The sequence below is a fragment of the Solanum tuberosum genome, unplaced genomic scaffold (assembly GCF_000226075.1).
Source record: "Solanum tuberosum cultivar DM 1-3 516 R44 unplaced genomic scaffold, SolTub_3.0 scf00601, whole genome shotgun sequence".
NCBI lineage: Eukaryota > Viridiplantae > Streptophyta > Magnoliopsida > Solanales > Solanaceae > Solanum > Solanum tuberosum.
This window is the reverse complement of record NW_006239574.1, coordinates 91,697-108,963: the sequence shown is the minus strand read 5'-3', so window position 1 is coordinate 108,963 and position 17,267 is coordinate 91,697. Positions and strand designations below refer to the sequence as shown.

The following is a 17,267-nucleotide window of genomic DNA, read 5'->3' as shown; positions in this document are numbered from 1 at the left end:
TAAAATTAATAACGAACCTTTTAGTTGACACAAATTGTTGAAACAATGCCAAAGCACCCAAAAAGCTTAAAAACTCACTCAAACTTCATCTAGAACCTCCCGAACATAAACCATATATGCTACTAGTATGAAAATGATATTTCGAGGTCAATAGAATCATCAAAACACCCAAACAAGGTCATGTTAACCCGGCGTTGATCAAAATCAACTTTAACTTAAGAATCTCCAAATTTTCAAGTAAGGACATGAAACTCATCCAAAAGCTTCGGGAACTAAATCAAACATTCAACTATGTATGTATCAACTATATAGAATTCCATTCCGAGACTCGTAGCTATGGTTGTTATCAAAAATCACTTTTAACAATTTTAACTCTCCAAAACTCTAAAACTTTCAAAAATCAAAACTTTACAATCAAATTTCAAAACCAACTTCATAAACTGATCAAATAAGACTCGAAGTAACTATCAAGAGGGGTAAAATAGTAATTTTTTAAAATTTTCCAAAAATGACCTTCAGAGTCATTACACATTCATATAGAAATAATTAGTTTAATAAAAGATGGTTTAATTAAGCAACTATGTATGTATTATTTCTGCATTTTTTTCTGTACCCAAAATTTAAAAAAAAAAAACTTTTTCTCCTATCCCCCACCCCACCCCACTTCATTATAATAATAACATGAATTTAAAAAATATAAACATTTAAGTTTGTTCCACATTTGAATTTCTGATATCCTAAGTAAGAATAAGAGATTAAAAAAGGAATTAAAAAAAAGGTATGAACAAGACAATCGGATAATTGATAGAAATTTTATATTAATTAAAAAAGCATCCACTTTTAATAGGCAATCAGACGGCGCGAATATGGATTTTAGTAGAATCCCAATTATGAGTTGGGTTATGACAAGTTGGGTGTTGATTTAAAATAGGTCAATAGAAAGATATAATGAAATTAATAATTTTTTTGAATACTATTTTCAAGCATATTGGGTCAAAATATGAATCATCTGTGATTTTTATTATGAAAAACTACATAACTAGACATACTTCACTACCATATATATGATTATCACCTATACTTTCAAAATATTATGTATCGTACCACTAATTAAGAGTTATTTTTACCATAGATTGAGAAAGATATACTTAAATATATGTATTTTTGCTTCCATATACACTTAAATAGGGAGAGAGGCGAACGAGATGTAGAGGGAGACAAATGTGATTCTTTTATGTACCCCGAATGCATGTGAATCACACAAGATATATATATATATATATATATATATATATATGTATGTATGTATGTATCTGGTCTAGCCATAGGAAAGTAGTGAGTGAGATGAGAGAGAGGCGTGGGAGGAAAGCGAGATTTGTTATGTATGTCTAATATATGTGAATCCACTTGGATATAATGCATCTGGAATAAATTTGACCGCATCTATCCTTAGATATAGATAAACCAAAATCTGATAAGATACGTAATATTGCAAACTTGAGCGTATCTAAGTAATTAACTCCTAGACTAGTGAGATTTATGTAAGTTTTCCTTATTATTAATTATTTGAGAAGGGTTAAAATTCGAACTAATCGGATAGGCAACATAATAAATAAATATCTAATAATTTTACTTTAGCTAAACTGTTAAAAGTAAGGGAAAATATGAGCCGAGAGCTAATATTGATGATATTTTTAAGGGAAATTTTCGCATATAGCCACTCAGAAATAATTTAATTATGCTCCATAGCTATAATTTGCTAATTAAGATTTGTAGCTACATGTTAGAGGGAGGAGAGAGATGAACTGTATATGTATATATGTCGAATTGTAAATATGTAACTAATATACATATGCATTTGTATATTTGACGAGCAAAATTGGGAGAGGGAGAAGAAAGGCAAGCGAGAGAGGACAAGAGAGGGAGGAGAGAATTGTATATATATCAAACAATTGTATATATGTAACTGGTATACATATGTATTTGTATATCTGGCCAGCGAGATTGTGAGAGGGAGGAGAGAGGCAAGTGAGAGAGGCTAATTGTATTTGTATATCTGTCATATGATTTTGTGTGTGTGTGTGTATAATTTGTATTTGTATATGTATAAGCGACGTAATTACACTTGCGAACTGTAATTAATTCAAACTATAACTATGTTAGCTAATTAACTAGTATATGTTTGCTTATCCACATAATTTTCCTTATTTTTAAGTCAAAAAATATATTTGGAGTCTAAAAAATGGATGAAGGATAATTTTATAGCAATTCAAATAATTAAGAAAACATAGTTAAAATAGTCACCTTGGAACTTGTTTAACCCCCTTAACTCATTTTGACTCTGCTGTTGTACTATTTCAGGGTTTTATGCTATCTATCTTCTTCCTGCACGATTGAAAATGCTTGTCCGATTTTATTTCCGTTCTCTCTTCTTCCCTAAACTCCCCGTCCGTTTTCTCCGCTTCTTCTGCTCTTCACAACTCCAGCCAACGCCGCCGGAACTTCCGCAATTTGAACCCTCAAACGACGCCGACTTGATTTCTCAACTACTCCAACACCACAATCCATTTCACGCCATGGAATCTTCTCTTCAGCTCCATGGCATTTCCTTCACCCCTTTTCTTGTTCATCAGACTCTCATCCGACTCAAACACTCTTCTAAAGTTGCTCTCTCCTTCTTTCACTATTCCCAAACCCAACCCAATTCCGACACTGACACCTCCACTGCTTTCAATCTCCTCATCGACATTTTATGCAAAGTCCGCCAGTTCGATGTTGCATGGCAGCTTATTATTCAAATGGACCAGAAATCTGTAAAAACTGACTTCACTACTTTCTATCTGTTGATCCGTAGGCTTATCTCGGCTGGCTTCACCCGCCAAGCTATTCGGACTTTTAGTGAAATGCACGTATTTCTTGATCAATACGATGAAGATGAAGTATGGAAATTGTATTTTAGTTACCTTCTTGATACTCTTTGTAAATATGGGTATGTTAAGGTGGCTACTGAAGTTTTTAATAAAGAGAAATGGAGATTGGAGCTCAACTGTAAAGTTTATACTATTCTGATTTATGGTTGGTGTAAAGTGAAGAATGTAGAGATGGCTAGGAGGTTTCTTGGGGAGATGTTGGATAAGGGTATTGACCCGAACGTGGTAAGTTACAATGTGTTATTGAATGGAATTTGTAGGAGAGCGAGTTTGCATCCGGATGGTAGGTTTGACAAGGTAATTAGGGAGGCAGAGAAGGTGTTTGAAGAAATGACTGAAAGAGGTGTGGAACCAGATGTGACCAGCTATTCCATACTCCTACATGTCTATAGCCGGGCTCATAAGCCTGAGTTATCACTTGAGAAATTAAGGATTATGAGACGCAAAGGGATATGCCCGAATATTGTGACATATACCTCAGTTATCAAGTGTCTCTGCACTTGTGGTAGGATTGAAGATGCGGAGCTATTACTTGAGCAAATGGTTTCTAATGGGGTGACTCCCACATCCACAACTTACAATTGTTTCTTTAAAGAGTTCAAAGGGAGGAAGGATGTTGATGGTGCGTTGAGGTTGTATGGGAAAATGAAGGAGGGTTCCCTATGCTCTCCTAGCGTGAGTACATTCAACATATTGTTGGGGATGTTATTGAAACTAGGTCGAATGGGGCTGGCAAGAGATATTTGGGACGATATGAAGGATTCTGGAGCAGGACCTGATTTGGATTCATATACATTGTTGATTCATGGATTTTGTGAGAAACAAAAATGGAAAACAGCTTGTGAATTCTTTATGGAAATGATAGAAAAGGGATTTCTGCCACAGAAGGTCACCTTCGAGACACTTTATAGAGGCTTAATACAATCCAATATGCTGAGAACTTGGAGAAGGTTAAAAAAGAGGCTTGATGAGGAATCAATAACTTTTGGTTCAGAATTTGAAAATTATCATCTCAAGCCTTATAGAAGGTAATCTGATGAAATTCTGAAAGGGGTACAAGGCTGAACAATCTGACTTCAATCTAAAGAGCTAACTGATACTTCCTGATTAATGGAGAGCTATTTATAATTGATGATGTAACAGACATCAAGGATATAAGTAAGATTCTTAGGCTTTAGTTCAGGCTGTAAGGGGTGACGCCAGACACATTAAATGAGACACTCTTCATCTCAAAGCCCCCCTATGTACCAGCAACCACATGCACTTCCTCCTTATCACAAATCTCAAGGAGGAACATTCTCCCAACCAAGTAATGCAATGAGTCGGATTGAAAGTTGTTCAAGCAAATGATGGACAAAAGTACCCAAACGGATGCTCAAATGGATTCTCTCACAACTTCCATCAGCAATCTTGAAGTGCAAATGGGCCAAATTTCTCATGCCCTCAACTTTAGACCAAAGGGTGCTCTACCAAGTAATCCGGTGGCTATAATCCTAAAGGTACAGAGGAGAGAAAATGGGAAACTTTGGGGGTTATGTCAACAAAATATAAAGAAAATCACTACTCATCTTCAGTTGTGGAGAGGATGAGTAAGAAGGCAATGGAATGTTGCTACATGTTAAGTGTATTGTTTTTTAAATCCTTTTTGTAGTGCATAGAATGTTGGGTGTTTTTCCCCCTTATCTTTGGTTGCCTTTGTTTTAAAATGTATACATCCAATTTATCGTTTTCTCCTTGCTATGTACTGGTCAATTTTTTCTTCTTATTTTTCCTACTGCTGAATGTTCTAGTCTGCAGTTCGGGACCTTAGAGCTCAACTCAAGCTGCCATCTATACATCCAATTTATCGCTTTCTCCTTACTATGTGCTGGTCAAATTTTTCTTCTTACTTTTCCTACTGCTGAATGTTCTAGTCTGCAGTTCGGGACCTTAGAGCTCAACTCAAGCTGCCATCTATACATCCAATTTATCGCTTTCTCCTTACTATGTGCTGGTCAAATTTTTCTTCTTACTTTTCCTACTGCTGAATGTTCTAGTCTGCAGTTCGGGACCTTAGAGCTCAACTCAAGCTGCCATCTATGCTACAAGGTAGTAGTAGTATTTTTTCTTACTCATAAATCTGTTGTTTGTATGCTCTGGAATATGAAACCCAAAAAAGGAGGGGGAGAGAGAGAATGTTTGTTATTCCCTGGCGTTGTTCAATTGTTTTGGTGATTTTGTCCATTTTGCTCCTTTAAAAAGGAGTCCTATGTTTGTAATCTCTATGTGTTGTATGTAGCTTGTTTTGTATCACACTGTGTGTTGCTTGGTACAGGAGTAGCATTTTAGGAGTTCGGCTAGACTTCGATTATGATGCTATTGGCTGCTGCTGCTGCTCCATGAGTTGTGGGGAAGTTAAGCATTAATGCTGAATGTTGCAGAAATATGAAAGAATGTTCAAGTAGTTTGACGTGTATTGCGGAACTGTCAACCATCAGAAGTCAGTCTTCTCCCACCTGGCCACCCTCCATAAAAATAGAAAACTAACATAATTAGGGTTGTAAATTGTGAGTTTGAAAGGGGTATTATGTATAGGAATGGTTTTATTTGTGTTTCTATTTTTTGATACTTTAGATGCAAGTTTCGCTTTTCGCCTCCAGAGTAATGGAAGAGATAGAAACTGGAGGGTAAGAGCAGCATTTATCTAACATCAAACCAGCCAATAAGATTGAATACTCTTAGGAACTGCAAATGGTGGGCTGGACCTCTTATCTGCTTGAATCATTCTGCCTAACCCTAATGTAGATCCTACTAGCTAGTTTGGGTTTTAAATTTTTACGAAAAGATGTGGTCCTCAGTGGCCACTTGTTCCTTTGCGTCTTTATGACTTATTAAGGGACATATTTCTTTTATTGTAATCAATTGGTGAAGCTGCACTATTTTTCTTTTCCTTGTATTTCAATTCTCCTTTGACAGGTATGCCCACACTCAACATTAGCATCTTATATCTACTCTCCTATTTTCTATTCCCCTGTCGTAGTTTTTAGAAGTTCTAGTCATTCCTAGTTGAATTTACTAAAAGCATATCATGCACACATGCCGTATGCCCCCTTTGCTAGTTTCTATAAGATTTAAATTAAACTTGAATTTGCTTGATGATGGCCTAATAGATCATCATGTTATGTGAGAACAAATGATACTAAGACCAAAGTTTCAGGGAATGCATAATTGGTCCCATTAATTATCCAGAAATCTAGAAGTTACAACTTACAAAAACCTTTCTGGATTTTTATTCTTTATTTCCTTTTTACTTTTTTTTCTTCTGAGAACAGCACTATGATTTTCTGAATAAACCTTTGTGTTCATGAAGAGTTCATTAGACTGAAGGTAAGTTATCTGGACATTGATTTTAATTTCAAGCTGAAATGTAAGGAGAGGAGATCGTAGTTCCAATAAACTTTGATTGTTGGCTGGAATTCTTAATTTGCTGGGGATCGGTTCTGTTGGTGACATTGTTCTTGGTTATCTTTTGAATAGCTCAGATGATGCGTCCTTTTGCCAATGAATAAAGCATGCTTGCTGCTTAAATGTTTTGATGCTTTTCATGTGTAGTTTATATGACCTTTCCACTCCTTCAAAATTTAACCATGTTTGGTGCTTAAATTTTTGGATGCTTTTCGCATGTAGTTTGTTTGACCTTTTCATTGTTCCTTCATGGACTTGCTGGCTCTGATTGCATTCTTGCTTATATCTTTACTTGGTTTGATGCCAGAATTTGGTTGAGGAGAAGGATAAGAAAGCGAAGGAGTTTCAAGATAACACTGTTGCAGTCAATTTTACCCCACAAAGCAAAATAGGCAAGATGCTAGTGGCTAAATGTAGGACGCTGTTTGAGGAAACTGAAGAGATCGAAACCAGGTTAATGAAGGAAGGTATTAGATGATTTTCTAGATGTATGAAGTATAAAATATAAAATTCTTTTAGTTCAAAACTACCGATACAGAAAGAAATTCTTTTTAGCTCAAACACTGAATTTAGAGATGGAAGAGACTAGTCTATTCATTGGTTACCAAATTGCCTAGCTTGTTTTTTCCAGGTTTGTTAAATTATGATGGTTGCTTTAAAGGTGATAAATGTGAGATGTTACAGAAATTCTGTTTCTTTCTTCACTTGCAGATGCATGAATTAAGAATGAAACTGGCTTTGCAGAAGTCTCACTAATGTTCTCTCCAATTGCTTTATTAAATACACCACTGTTTTCCTTTAAATCGGGCTAGGCATTTTTTGTTTGCTGCTCATTTTATTGTGATTGTCCATCATGCGATTGTTGTATAGGAAAATATTCTCCACAAAGAAAATTATTTTCTGCATCATGAATTAATGTTTTACAATGGAAAATATATTGCCTCAAAAGATCATTTTCATGATGATTTTTATTGTTTGGTTGGATAGAAAAATAACAGATATATTGTATGAGCCTATGAGGTATAGGGTAAGTATAGTTACAATAGTAGTATAATGTGTTCATAATATTGGTAATTTGGTAAAAATCATAATGAACCTGTTATATCAGAGATTAGTATAAAAAAGTTACTTACACTATAAGTATGTATAACTTAAATAGATTCAAAGGAAATGACTTCCACTTCGTTATACTAAATGCGTCTGAGAATCTAGTTTGATAGCGCATCAAAATTATGGGGGAAGGGAGAAGAACTAATATATAAAACAATATATAGAAACTGCAATTAAAATACAATCCTCTCAAAATACAAAAATTAAGCTCCCCTTAACAAGATCCTCCAAAAAAATCAAAGTGAATATATAATCCAAGTACAGGCAAGGAAATGGGCCATCATCATCATCATCCTAAGCTAAATAAAGAGATAGCAATTCATACATATAGAGGCAAACTAAAACAAATGATGCAGGATGAAAAGAGAGCTCTACATTAGAAAGCAGAGTAGACCCCATCCTAAGACCAAGCTTTTCACAACCATTGTTGACATCTTCAGGCCCTCCACTCCACTCTGCAAATTAAACATGCTTCCAAATATCAAGAAATGACTAAAAATAATTGCTTTTAAGAAGGGTTACTAATTAAATAGGATTACCGGTTTAATAAAGTAAAGGAACTAGGAAACAAACAAAATCATATAATTACCGGGTTTTTTTGTCTTTGTTTTTCCGGATGTTTGGTCCATTGCATTTTAAATGAAAAATTAAGAGTCTTGTAATTAGTTGTATAGATTATATCTACATCTTTATCTAGGTATAACGTATCAGTTTTTGTTACAGATAATTTTTTTTTGATAAAGGTAACATATTTTTTGTTACAAATAATTACTCACTATACTAAGTTGTCTAATTTAGAAACATATTTAATTAGAGCTAGATCATATCTAAAACTAAATGTATTTAAAGCATGCAATCAGTCCGTAAATCCAACGTACGGGATCCTAACTAACTAGTGATTTATATCTTTAATTTTAAAAGTGTGGAATCACCTCTTTACTTTAAATGATTAACAAAGAAAATAAAATGTGCATGTACCTGATCAGTAGCTGAAGGGGCAGGAGATAAAGCTCCAAGACTCGGGGCTAGTGCTGGTGCTCCAGCGGGAGGACTAAATCCTAAAGGAGATGGTGCTGGAGAAGTCAATTTCTTTGCAGGAGCTGGAGCAGGAGTTGATGGAAGTGGCGCAGGAGAAGGTGCTGCCGGAGGAGGTGGAGAGTTCACTGGTGGAGGAGGAGAAGCAGTAGGAGTAGGAGGTGCTGGTGGTGGAGAAGTTACAACAGGAGGTGGGGATGAAACTGTGGGGGGTGGTGAAGCAGTTGGTGGTGGCTGAGCCGGTGGTGTTTGGTTGTTAACTGGTGGAGGAGAACCAGTGGGTGTAGGTGGAGCTTGGGTAGCTGGTGTTGGAGGCGCTTGGGTAGTGGGTGTAGGTGGTGCTTGGTTAGTGGGTGTTGGAGGAGCCTGGTTAGTGGGTGTTGGTGGAGTCTGTGTAGGTGGTGCTTGATTAGTAGGGGGTGCCTGTGTTGGTGGTGCCTGTGTAGGTGGTGCTTGGGTAGGGGGTGCCTGTGTTGGTGGTGCCTGCGTAGGTGGTGCTTGGTTAGTAGGGGGTGTCTGTGTTGGTGGTGCCTGTGTAGGTGGTGCTTGGGTAGGGGGTGTTGGAGGTGCTTGACCTCCAACCCCAGCGACGATAATGCAGATCATAAACCCCAACAAAACAGCATTATTCCTACCCATCATTTTGACAATGGAGAGGAGGAAATTAAAGGAATGTGAAAGAAGATATCTGGTGCTGCTTGGGAAAAGAGAGGTTTGGGAAGGGAATATATAAGAGATTTTCTAAAAGAAGTATGGTATATATTTGAAGGTTGGAAAAGAAAGAGTAGAAAGGTGGCAAATCCAATTTGTAGTAACAGTGTGAGTTGTGACTACCAAATACTTATGGTATGTTATTATCTTACGTTGGTACTAAAGAGATATCAACTAGCTAGGTTAGGCCTTGTATTGCACTTTACTTTGCCAATGCCTCTTGTTGGGGCTGTCTTTTTTTTCTCTCTACGTTGTTGGCATATTAATGTAGCTCGAGGAGAATTCATTTTTTATTTTTTTACTCAATTTCAGAAAAAATAAAAGAATAAATAAAAAGAGGGGGGATCGCACCTTCAGCGAAGAAATAAGGTGACCAGCTGGAAGTTTTTGAAATCCCAACAATATTTTCTATATAAAAAGAATCCGGAAAGCCTGATGCTGTCAGTAAGAAGGTAGCCGGCGCCTTTCGAAGCACTTTCTATTTCTAGTTAGCGCTGTTTTTTGATTGCAGCTAGCGCGCTTGACTAGAATTCAAGATTTAAGCTATATGAATCTAATTTTAAAGCTTTAACTGTGAACCTTTTGTATTTTTTTAAAATTGTGTATTTATTTGTAATGTATTTCTACATGTGCGGTGAAAACACACATTCATATGATCTGTTGCCAAAATGCCGCATACGGTTGTGTTTGTAACGACATTATTATTGTTGTTAATTACATGTTGAAATAACAGTTTACCTACATACATTTATATTGTTCAAAATACATATATCTGATGGAGTAGATATATGTATTTCAAATAAACGCGAGTCAAATGAGGTGTAATTTGTTCCAGATATATTGTATCCAAATGTGATTTGCATGTATCTAAGATATACAGACTCTCTCCTCTCTTGCTCGTTTCTCCTTATGTATTTACATTTTAGAATATATATATATATGAGTTTTACAAATTCTATTTATTTGATAAAAATTATGTAATTATTTTTTTAAGAAAAAATATGATAAAAAAAATTATTTAATTAAATTGTTTTTCCTATTCCTTGTGAGAATTAGTTTCATGCAGATAGAAAACATGAATGATGAACAAGAAATGGGTGGCCCAATGGTTGGTATTGATTCGAAAGAAAGGAAGATCATTCAACGTAATTCTCAAGCCATTTTGCTTCCAAAGTAATTCCCTTTACTCTCTCAGTTTATGCACTACTTTTTCTTTTTGCATGATTCAATATTTTAAAATATATTTTAATATGAGAAGATAAATATAATTTTAAAATATTTAGTTGATCTAATTCAATTTTAATTTTAAAACTAGTCAATTTGGGAGTTATTTCCACTCTACAGTGAAACAAAAAAAAAATCTTTATGATGATAATAATCCTGAGCAACAGACAAGTTTATTAGGTGAGAGACCTTTTTAAAAAGTCTAAATCATGAGGTTTGCATTATGATTATACCTAAATAGTTCTATTTGTTATCATAATTAGGTTCATCAGGTTCTCATTATTTATTATTCTAGCTCTCATTGCCCATCATTTTAAATTTTAAGCTCTACATTCTTCCCGTTTAAGTTAATCTATTTAATTTTGCTTCAAAGTATATAGTTAAAATGACTCTTTGAAAATGAAAAGACGTCATATAAATTAGGATAAAGAAAGCAGCATATTCATTTTGTTACAAAAATCGATTTGTTTTCTCGAAGAATTATTATTATAATAGCCTTTTAGAGTAGCACTTTTAGAAACAAATAGTTTGTGTTTGCTTAATTCATTGTAAGGAGTTTTAAAGCTTTTGAAGATCAAATACTATAAAAAAGGATAAGTATGTTTAATGTTAAGATTATTTTTTAAAGATAAATTATAAATATCTATTATGAAATGTTTTATTTAAGTTTTTACTTTTATTTTATTAAAATTTTCAATCAATGTAATGTATAGATAAATCAAAAAAGATATTAAATGCTTCTGCTTTTGCTTAAAAATATTTTACATATTGGGCAAACACCTTAATTTTTAAAAAGTTTTTTTTTTCTTTAGAAAGAATGCTTTCGGCCTCCAAATTGTTTGGCCAAACAGGCTCTCAGTCTAATGTGACACTTTCAAATTTTTAAATCCCCATATTCAGATTGAAATGAAATTAAAGTTTTACTTGGACATGTAATTTGAGTTTCTTAAGTTATATTTTTTTCCTCATAAACATGAAAATCCCACAAGTTATGAAAACGATAAAAACTTTTCCAATTCTTATACAATCATACCAAAAGAACAATTTATAGTTCATAAACAAGATATTAGAATATCCTAAAGCTCCAACATTATAAATCACACATCTCCATGTTCCTTTAATAAATAAATGTTAACAATAGTAATAACTAGTTATTCTTTAGGATAATCCTTTCGCATGGTACAAACAATCTCCTCATGCTGAACATGAGTCTTTTTTTGTAAAATAAAAAATGATGCCTCTTTTCTTATGAAATATAAACTTATGATTCAAGTTTTACATTTGTTCATGATTTGAGATTTCAAATCATGTTTTTTATTTAAAACTTGGTATGATTTTAAATTATGATCCCAAATCACATATCCAAATATTGATTTGAAATCTTGACTTTATATTGCATATTTAAACACTAATTTAAAATCATAATTTTATATCACATATCCAAATACAAACTTACTATAAAAAAGAAGTGGTGACAGCTGTGATAATCCATCCCAATTTTTTTCATGAATCCTCCTCTGTGGCATGAAGAAATGAATATTACTAATCTATTTTAATTTATCTGTCTTATAATATATATTTATTTTTTTTAAAAATACATCTTTCATAATTTAGCAATTGTTAAATTTTAACATTTAACATAACATATTTAGAATTTAAAAATATTTTAATATATACTGCACATAACTCTAGTTTAAAACTACAACACTTAATTATTATTATTATTATTTACTTTTTAAAGCTTCTTATTCAATCAAACTAAGACATAATTAAAAATGAAGTATCATATTTTATGTCAAAAAAATTTGTTAAGAGCTCAAACAAATTAACCTCAAAGGTGAGAAAAATAGCATCCTTATGGCAAGTTTAAATTTAGCTGACCTTAGGACAAAAGTCAATATTATAGGTACATGTGTCATCATTATTAATTAGTTGAAATGTTGAATAGACAAGTTATCTGTAAATCCTTTTAATTTCGATGGTTTAATTATTAATTATGGCAAATCACCATGCAAGATTTAACCACCAATCCATAATGATACAGCTAGCAATGCCCTGGATATTCTTTATTAGGCCCAAACAGCTTAGAGTAAAAGGAAAAAGGTCCATATACTTAACTACACGTGTAAAGGATTATTGGGGTGACCAAATAAATTATTTGGTATGTATTAATTTTATAGTATCATTTATACAATGTCCCGTGGATTGATAGAAAATAAGTTTCAGGTATAAAATTAGTAAAAAAAATTAGGAATCACATAGTGTAAGGAGCAAATTACATTCTATCCTTACCTTTTTTAAATTTACAAAAATCCATTCAATTTGTGTCATTCGGATACATTTCATTCATCTGGATATATAACTGTTGATGCATAATTAGATAAATTGTCTGTTGAGATTAAAAAGGAAATTAAATGTCAGTTACTCAAATTACCCAAATCAAATTGATGTCAATCTCTCCCAAATCGTAACAACTTCAAGTAATTAAAATTTCTTCTCTCAAATCTCTTCCAAATCGTAACAGTTTCAAAAAAGTCGAAAACAATAGCTGATACATGATGAATATATCTATTTTGTTGAGATATTCAGGCATCTGGGAAAGCGAGGTGAGTTATGAACTATACAAAAGTGATGGAATAGATGTCGGTCGAACAATTTCTTTTGTGAATTTCAAATCCGCCATTGCAGCTGAATTGGAGATCGATGAGATGAGGAAAAACTTGGAAATCTGATACATAGCAGAAGAAAATAACGGAAAAAAATTGGCAATGGGATTCAATCCTTGGAAAATTGTAAGTTGTAACAGACTAGCATAATTCAAAATTCAAAATTCTTCTTCTCATTCTTCCAAAAAAAATCTTAATTTTTGATTCAAAATTGTCGACAAATTGTACTGATACAACATGAACCTATCGATCTTGTTCAGACTTTCCGTAATCTAGGAAAGTAAGGTGAGGTATGAACGATACAAAAGTGACGAAATTGTTGTTGATCAAAATATTTATTTTGTGAATCTCAAATCAGCAATTGCAACTGAATTAAAGATGGATGAGTTGAGAAAAAAATTGAAGTTTCGATACATCATTGAGGTAAAGAAACAAGATCCTAGATTTTCAATGTATCTGCTATGCATTGATACAACAAACAAAATTAAAAGGCTGAAGAGATACATAGATTTGATGGATCATCCATAACTTTTATAATGTTGTGCAACCATTTTTTGAATTGTGTTTTCAAGATGGATAGTTTTATCAATGCATTACTATTTATGTAGTTTGTTTAAATTGATGAGTACTTTATTTCTACATTCAATAAGTAATTATTTGCCCATAAGAAGTTAGATTTGAGATCGATACATTACTATGTGGTAGTTACTATGTATCAATACATTTAGGGGAAAAGGCATAGATTCTCCCCTAAACTTGTTCCGAAAAGTCAGTTACGCGCTTAAACTATCACGGTGACCTATTACACACCTTAACTACTCAAAAGTGAATTTATTACCGTCAAACTCAAAAATTGATTAACAACCAAAATTTCTTTAACAAAGTCAAATTTTTTTAAAAAAAGATAGAAACAATCAATCAAAAAATTTCTACATAAAATATAATTATTCACTAACAAATCTATGAGAATTAACCTAATTGTGAATTAAAAAAAATTGTGCTTTAAGATTGTGATAAAAAATAAAGAAGTGTGATGAAAATAAAGAATGAAGAAGAAGAGGACAATGGGTGGGGTTTGAAGAAGAAGAGGTGTGGGGGGTGGGGGTGGAAAAGGGGATTCTAATTTATTTATTTATTAACTTTAATTTCAAATTGACGCGTCTATTTTTTTTTTTTGCCATGTCAATTTTAGAGGGTAAGAAAATTCACTTTTGAATAGTATAGGTGTGTAATAGGTCACTATGATAGTTTTAGCGTGTAACTGACTTTTCGGGACAAGTTCAAAGAGAAATTTATGCCTTTTTCCATACATTTAGTATAAAATCGACTTTATGTATCATGCCTAAAAGTTAGTGCATAATACATTATCTTATTTTATTTGAGATAAAAGAATTTATCTAGTAAAGTCATTAAATTTTGTTTTTTATATAAATAAAATCATTCAGCTTAGACATTTATACCAATTAAATCACTCAACTATATTTATTATTTAAAAAAATATTTACATAGAAAAATAAATATGTCAATATTAACTCCACATATAAATAAAACTAAAGAAAATTCATCAAAAAAATTATGAATGAATTTAATAAGTGAAATAAATATAATATTATTATGTATTTAAAATTTAAAATGTATCACGATGGACGTTATCCTAATAATTAATATTATTGATTTTATCATTCTGCAATTTTTTTTTTATTAAGAAGTCAAAAAGTTTTATAATTCAAGGATCGCAACAATTTTATAGTTGCAGTTATTAAGCCAATGACTATATCATTTTCTTATATGTCATGACAATTTTTTTACGGGTGTTTTCTCTTATTTTTCTATTTAGGAAAACTCTCATCATAATACATTTCAAATTTTAAATATATAGTAATTTCATTATGTAATTTTCACTAATTAAATTCGTCCATAAGAAAATCATGATGATATTTTTTTATTTATTCATGGAGCTTATATTTATATGGCATAAAAATAATTTATTTTGCTATGTCAATTTTTAATGATAAATTTAGTAGAGTAATTTTAGTGATACAAAGATTAGTGATACAAAGACCTAAGTTGAGTGATTTTATTGATACAAAATAAAGTTTAATGACTTTGCTAGATAAATTCTCAAAGTTAAGTGACATTTTAAGATATTAACTCCATGTTTGTGTATGTGATACATAACACAGTGATGAGTTGATATGTATATGATACATGTATTAAAGTTTGAAAACTTTTGATACACCATGTTTTAGCTATAGAACATTTGGTTTATGTATCAAGTGTATTTATTGAGTAATGTGTACAAATATATAACCTTCTAATTTGAATAAGTCTATACAAAAATTAAAGATTGCAGATACATTACAACAACTGATACATGGTAGATTATACAATTGATAATAATTATGTATCAGATAAATAATTAAAGACATGAGACACACAAAATTGATAAACAACAAAAAATCAAAAAAAATCAACCAGTTGTTTTACCAATGTTGTGTCATATATGTAAATATTAATATGATACAAATTGATATTCTTATAAAAATATTAGTGTTGATGTATCCACAATAATATTTGATAATGTCTACAGATACATAACCATCTAGTTGAATAAGTTTGGTGTATGTATCTGATAGTAAAAGCTAACGAAATTTATAATGGTTATGTACCAAATATATAACTATGAACATGATACATATTAATTTGTGTTTCAATAAAGGTTATGTATCAAAACTAATATTTAAACAAACATTGTGCATGATGAAATTGTAATGTATCATAATGCTGAAACAGAGACATTATACATTAATTTAAGAAACAAAAACAACTGGATACATTAAAAATTTGAACTCATAGGTATCAGAAAAAGATGAACAAGAAAAAAATGAAAAAAAATAATGAAGAAATCTTTCTACACTTTCTCCTTTGCTCTGTATCAACTCCCACAATTTTTTTTCACTTTCAACAATAACGTCATACATAAATCTCAACCTAAAGTCCTTATCGGAGTCACCAATAACTCAATCTTATATATTATTTTGCGTATTATTTTGTCGGATTAGAAAAAATTGGTAACAAAAATATTTTGTAGGATGAAGGCATTAATTAATATCATGCTAATGAAGCTTATCACAAAGAAAGAAAATGAGCCTCTAGTTATACCTTCAGAATTACAAGACAATTTTTTACTACTATGAAAATATTGTGTGATAAATTAAGGATGAAATTCGTTGTGATTTTTTGTGATTTGGAAAGATTTTATTTATTTTGTGATGATTTTTTCATATGTAATGATTTAATTTATGGAAGGGGTTTTGAATTTATTTTACTTAATATTTCTAATTATATTTAAATCATCATATTTATATTATATCAGTATTTTATTTGTTTTTTTATTTATCATGTATAATATTGATTAAAAATTTAAATATGTACATTTTAATTTCATAAAATATTTTTTTATAAATAAATATTTAAAATAATTTCTCTCTATAAAGTAATCTTAATATTAAAAGTACATTGATACTTGTCATTTTTCATAATTTAACTCTCAAAATATTTTTAAAAAGTATTAGTCAACAACAATTTGCTATCAAAGCACTTTTTTTTTTCAATAACACTTTTCTGAAATGCTATTTTCTTAAAAATGCTATAAAATTTAAATAATATCTTTGCAGTAAACAAATTCTTAATATGTATACCAATTTCAAATATAACAAGTAAAAATGAATGAAGGGAGTATAATTTTATTATATTAAGTATAAAGAAAAATTATCTAGTATATATATTTATTAATATTGGATGTAATTTATTAGTACTACTCCCTTCGTTTACTTTTACTGGTTATTTATGTCTTTTCTAAAATAGATTTTCATTTTTACTTGTCACTTTTGACATATAAAAACAAGACAATTTTTTTTCTTCATGTTTTACTCTTAGCATTAAATATTATTCTCCAAATTATTTCCCAAGAGTTAGTACTAAACACCAATTAATAGATATAGTTTGATAAAACATATATATCAATAATTATTTTTTTAATGAGTGTGCCAAATTAAATAGTGACAAGTAAAATTGAATAGAGAAAATATATATCTAAGTAAATAAATATTCCTTTTTTTTTCTTTTTTTTACACAGTTGAGATTT

General features: G+C 31.4%; 2 protein-coding genes across 6 annotated transcripts; one reads left to right on the top strand and one right to left on the bottom strand.

Annotated features, from left to right (window-relative positions):
* Window positions 1–2,343: 2,343 nt before the first annotated feature.
* LOC102594105 (pentatricopeptide repeat-containing protein At2g13420, mitochondrial-like) lies at window positions 2,344–7,540 on the top strand. Of its 5 annotated transcripts, none has more exons than XM_015304972.1 (3): window positions 2,344–5,018; window positions 5,245–6,841; window positions 7,086–7,540. In XM_015304972.1, the coding sequence occupies exon 1, from the start codon at window positions 2,400–2,402 to the stop codon at window positions 3,960–3,962; it is 1,563 nt and encodes a 520-aa protein (XP_015160458.1). In that variant the 5' UTR covers window positions 2,344–2,399; the 3' UTR covers window positions 3,963–5,018; window positions 5,245–6,841; window positions 7,086–7,540. The 5 variants fall into 5 exon arrangements, with proteins under 5 accessions (XP_015160458.1, XP_015160459.1, XP_006366605.1 ...); XM_015304973.1 differs by lacking the exon at window positions 7,086–7,540 and having other exon boundaries at window positions 2,344–4,429; window positions 4,721–5,018; window positions 5,245–7,079; XM_006366543.2 differs by lacking the exon at window positions 7,086–7,540 and having other exon boundaries at window positions 5,245–5,409; window positions 6,682–7,079.
* An 86-nt stretch (window positions 7,541–7,626) lies between these two features.
* On the bottom strand, window positions 7,627–9,493 carry LOC102593789 (vegetative cell wall protein gp1-like). The gene is made up of 2 exons (XM_006366541.2): window positions 8,463–9,493; window positions 7,627–7,939 (listed from the first exon to the last, which is right to left on the bottom strand). Exons 1-2 carry the CDS (start codon window positions 9,159–9,161, stop codon window positions 7,856–7,858), a joined length of 783 nt encoding a protein of 260 aa, XP_006366603.1. The 5' UTR covers window positions 9,162–9,493; the 3' UTR covers window positions 7,627–7,855.
* Between the last annotated feature and the right edge of the window lie 7,774 nt (window positions 9,494–17,267).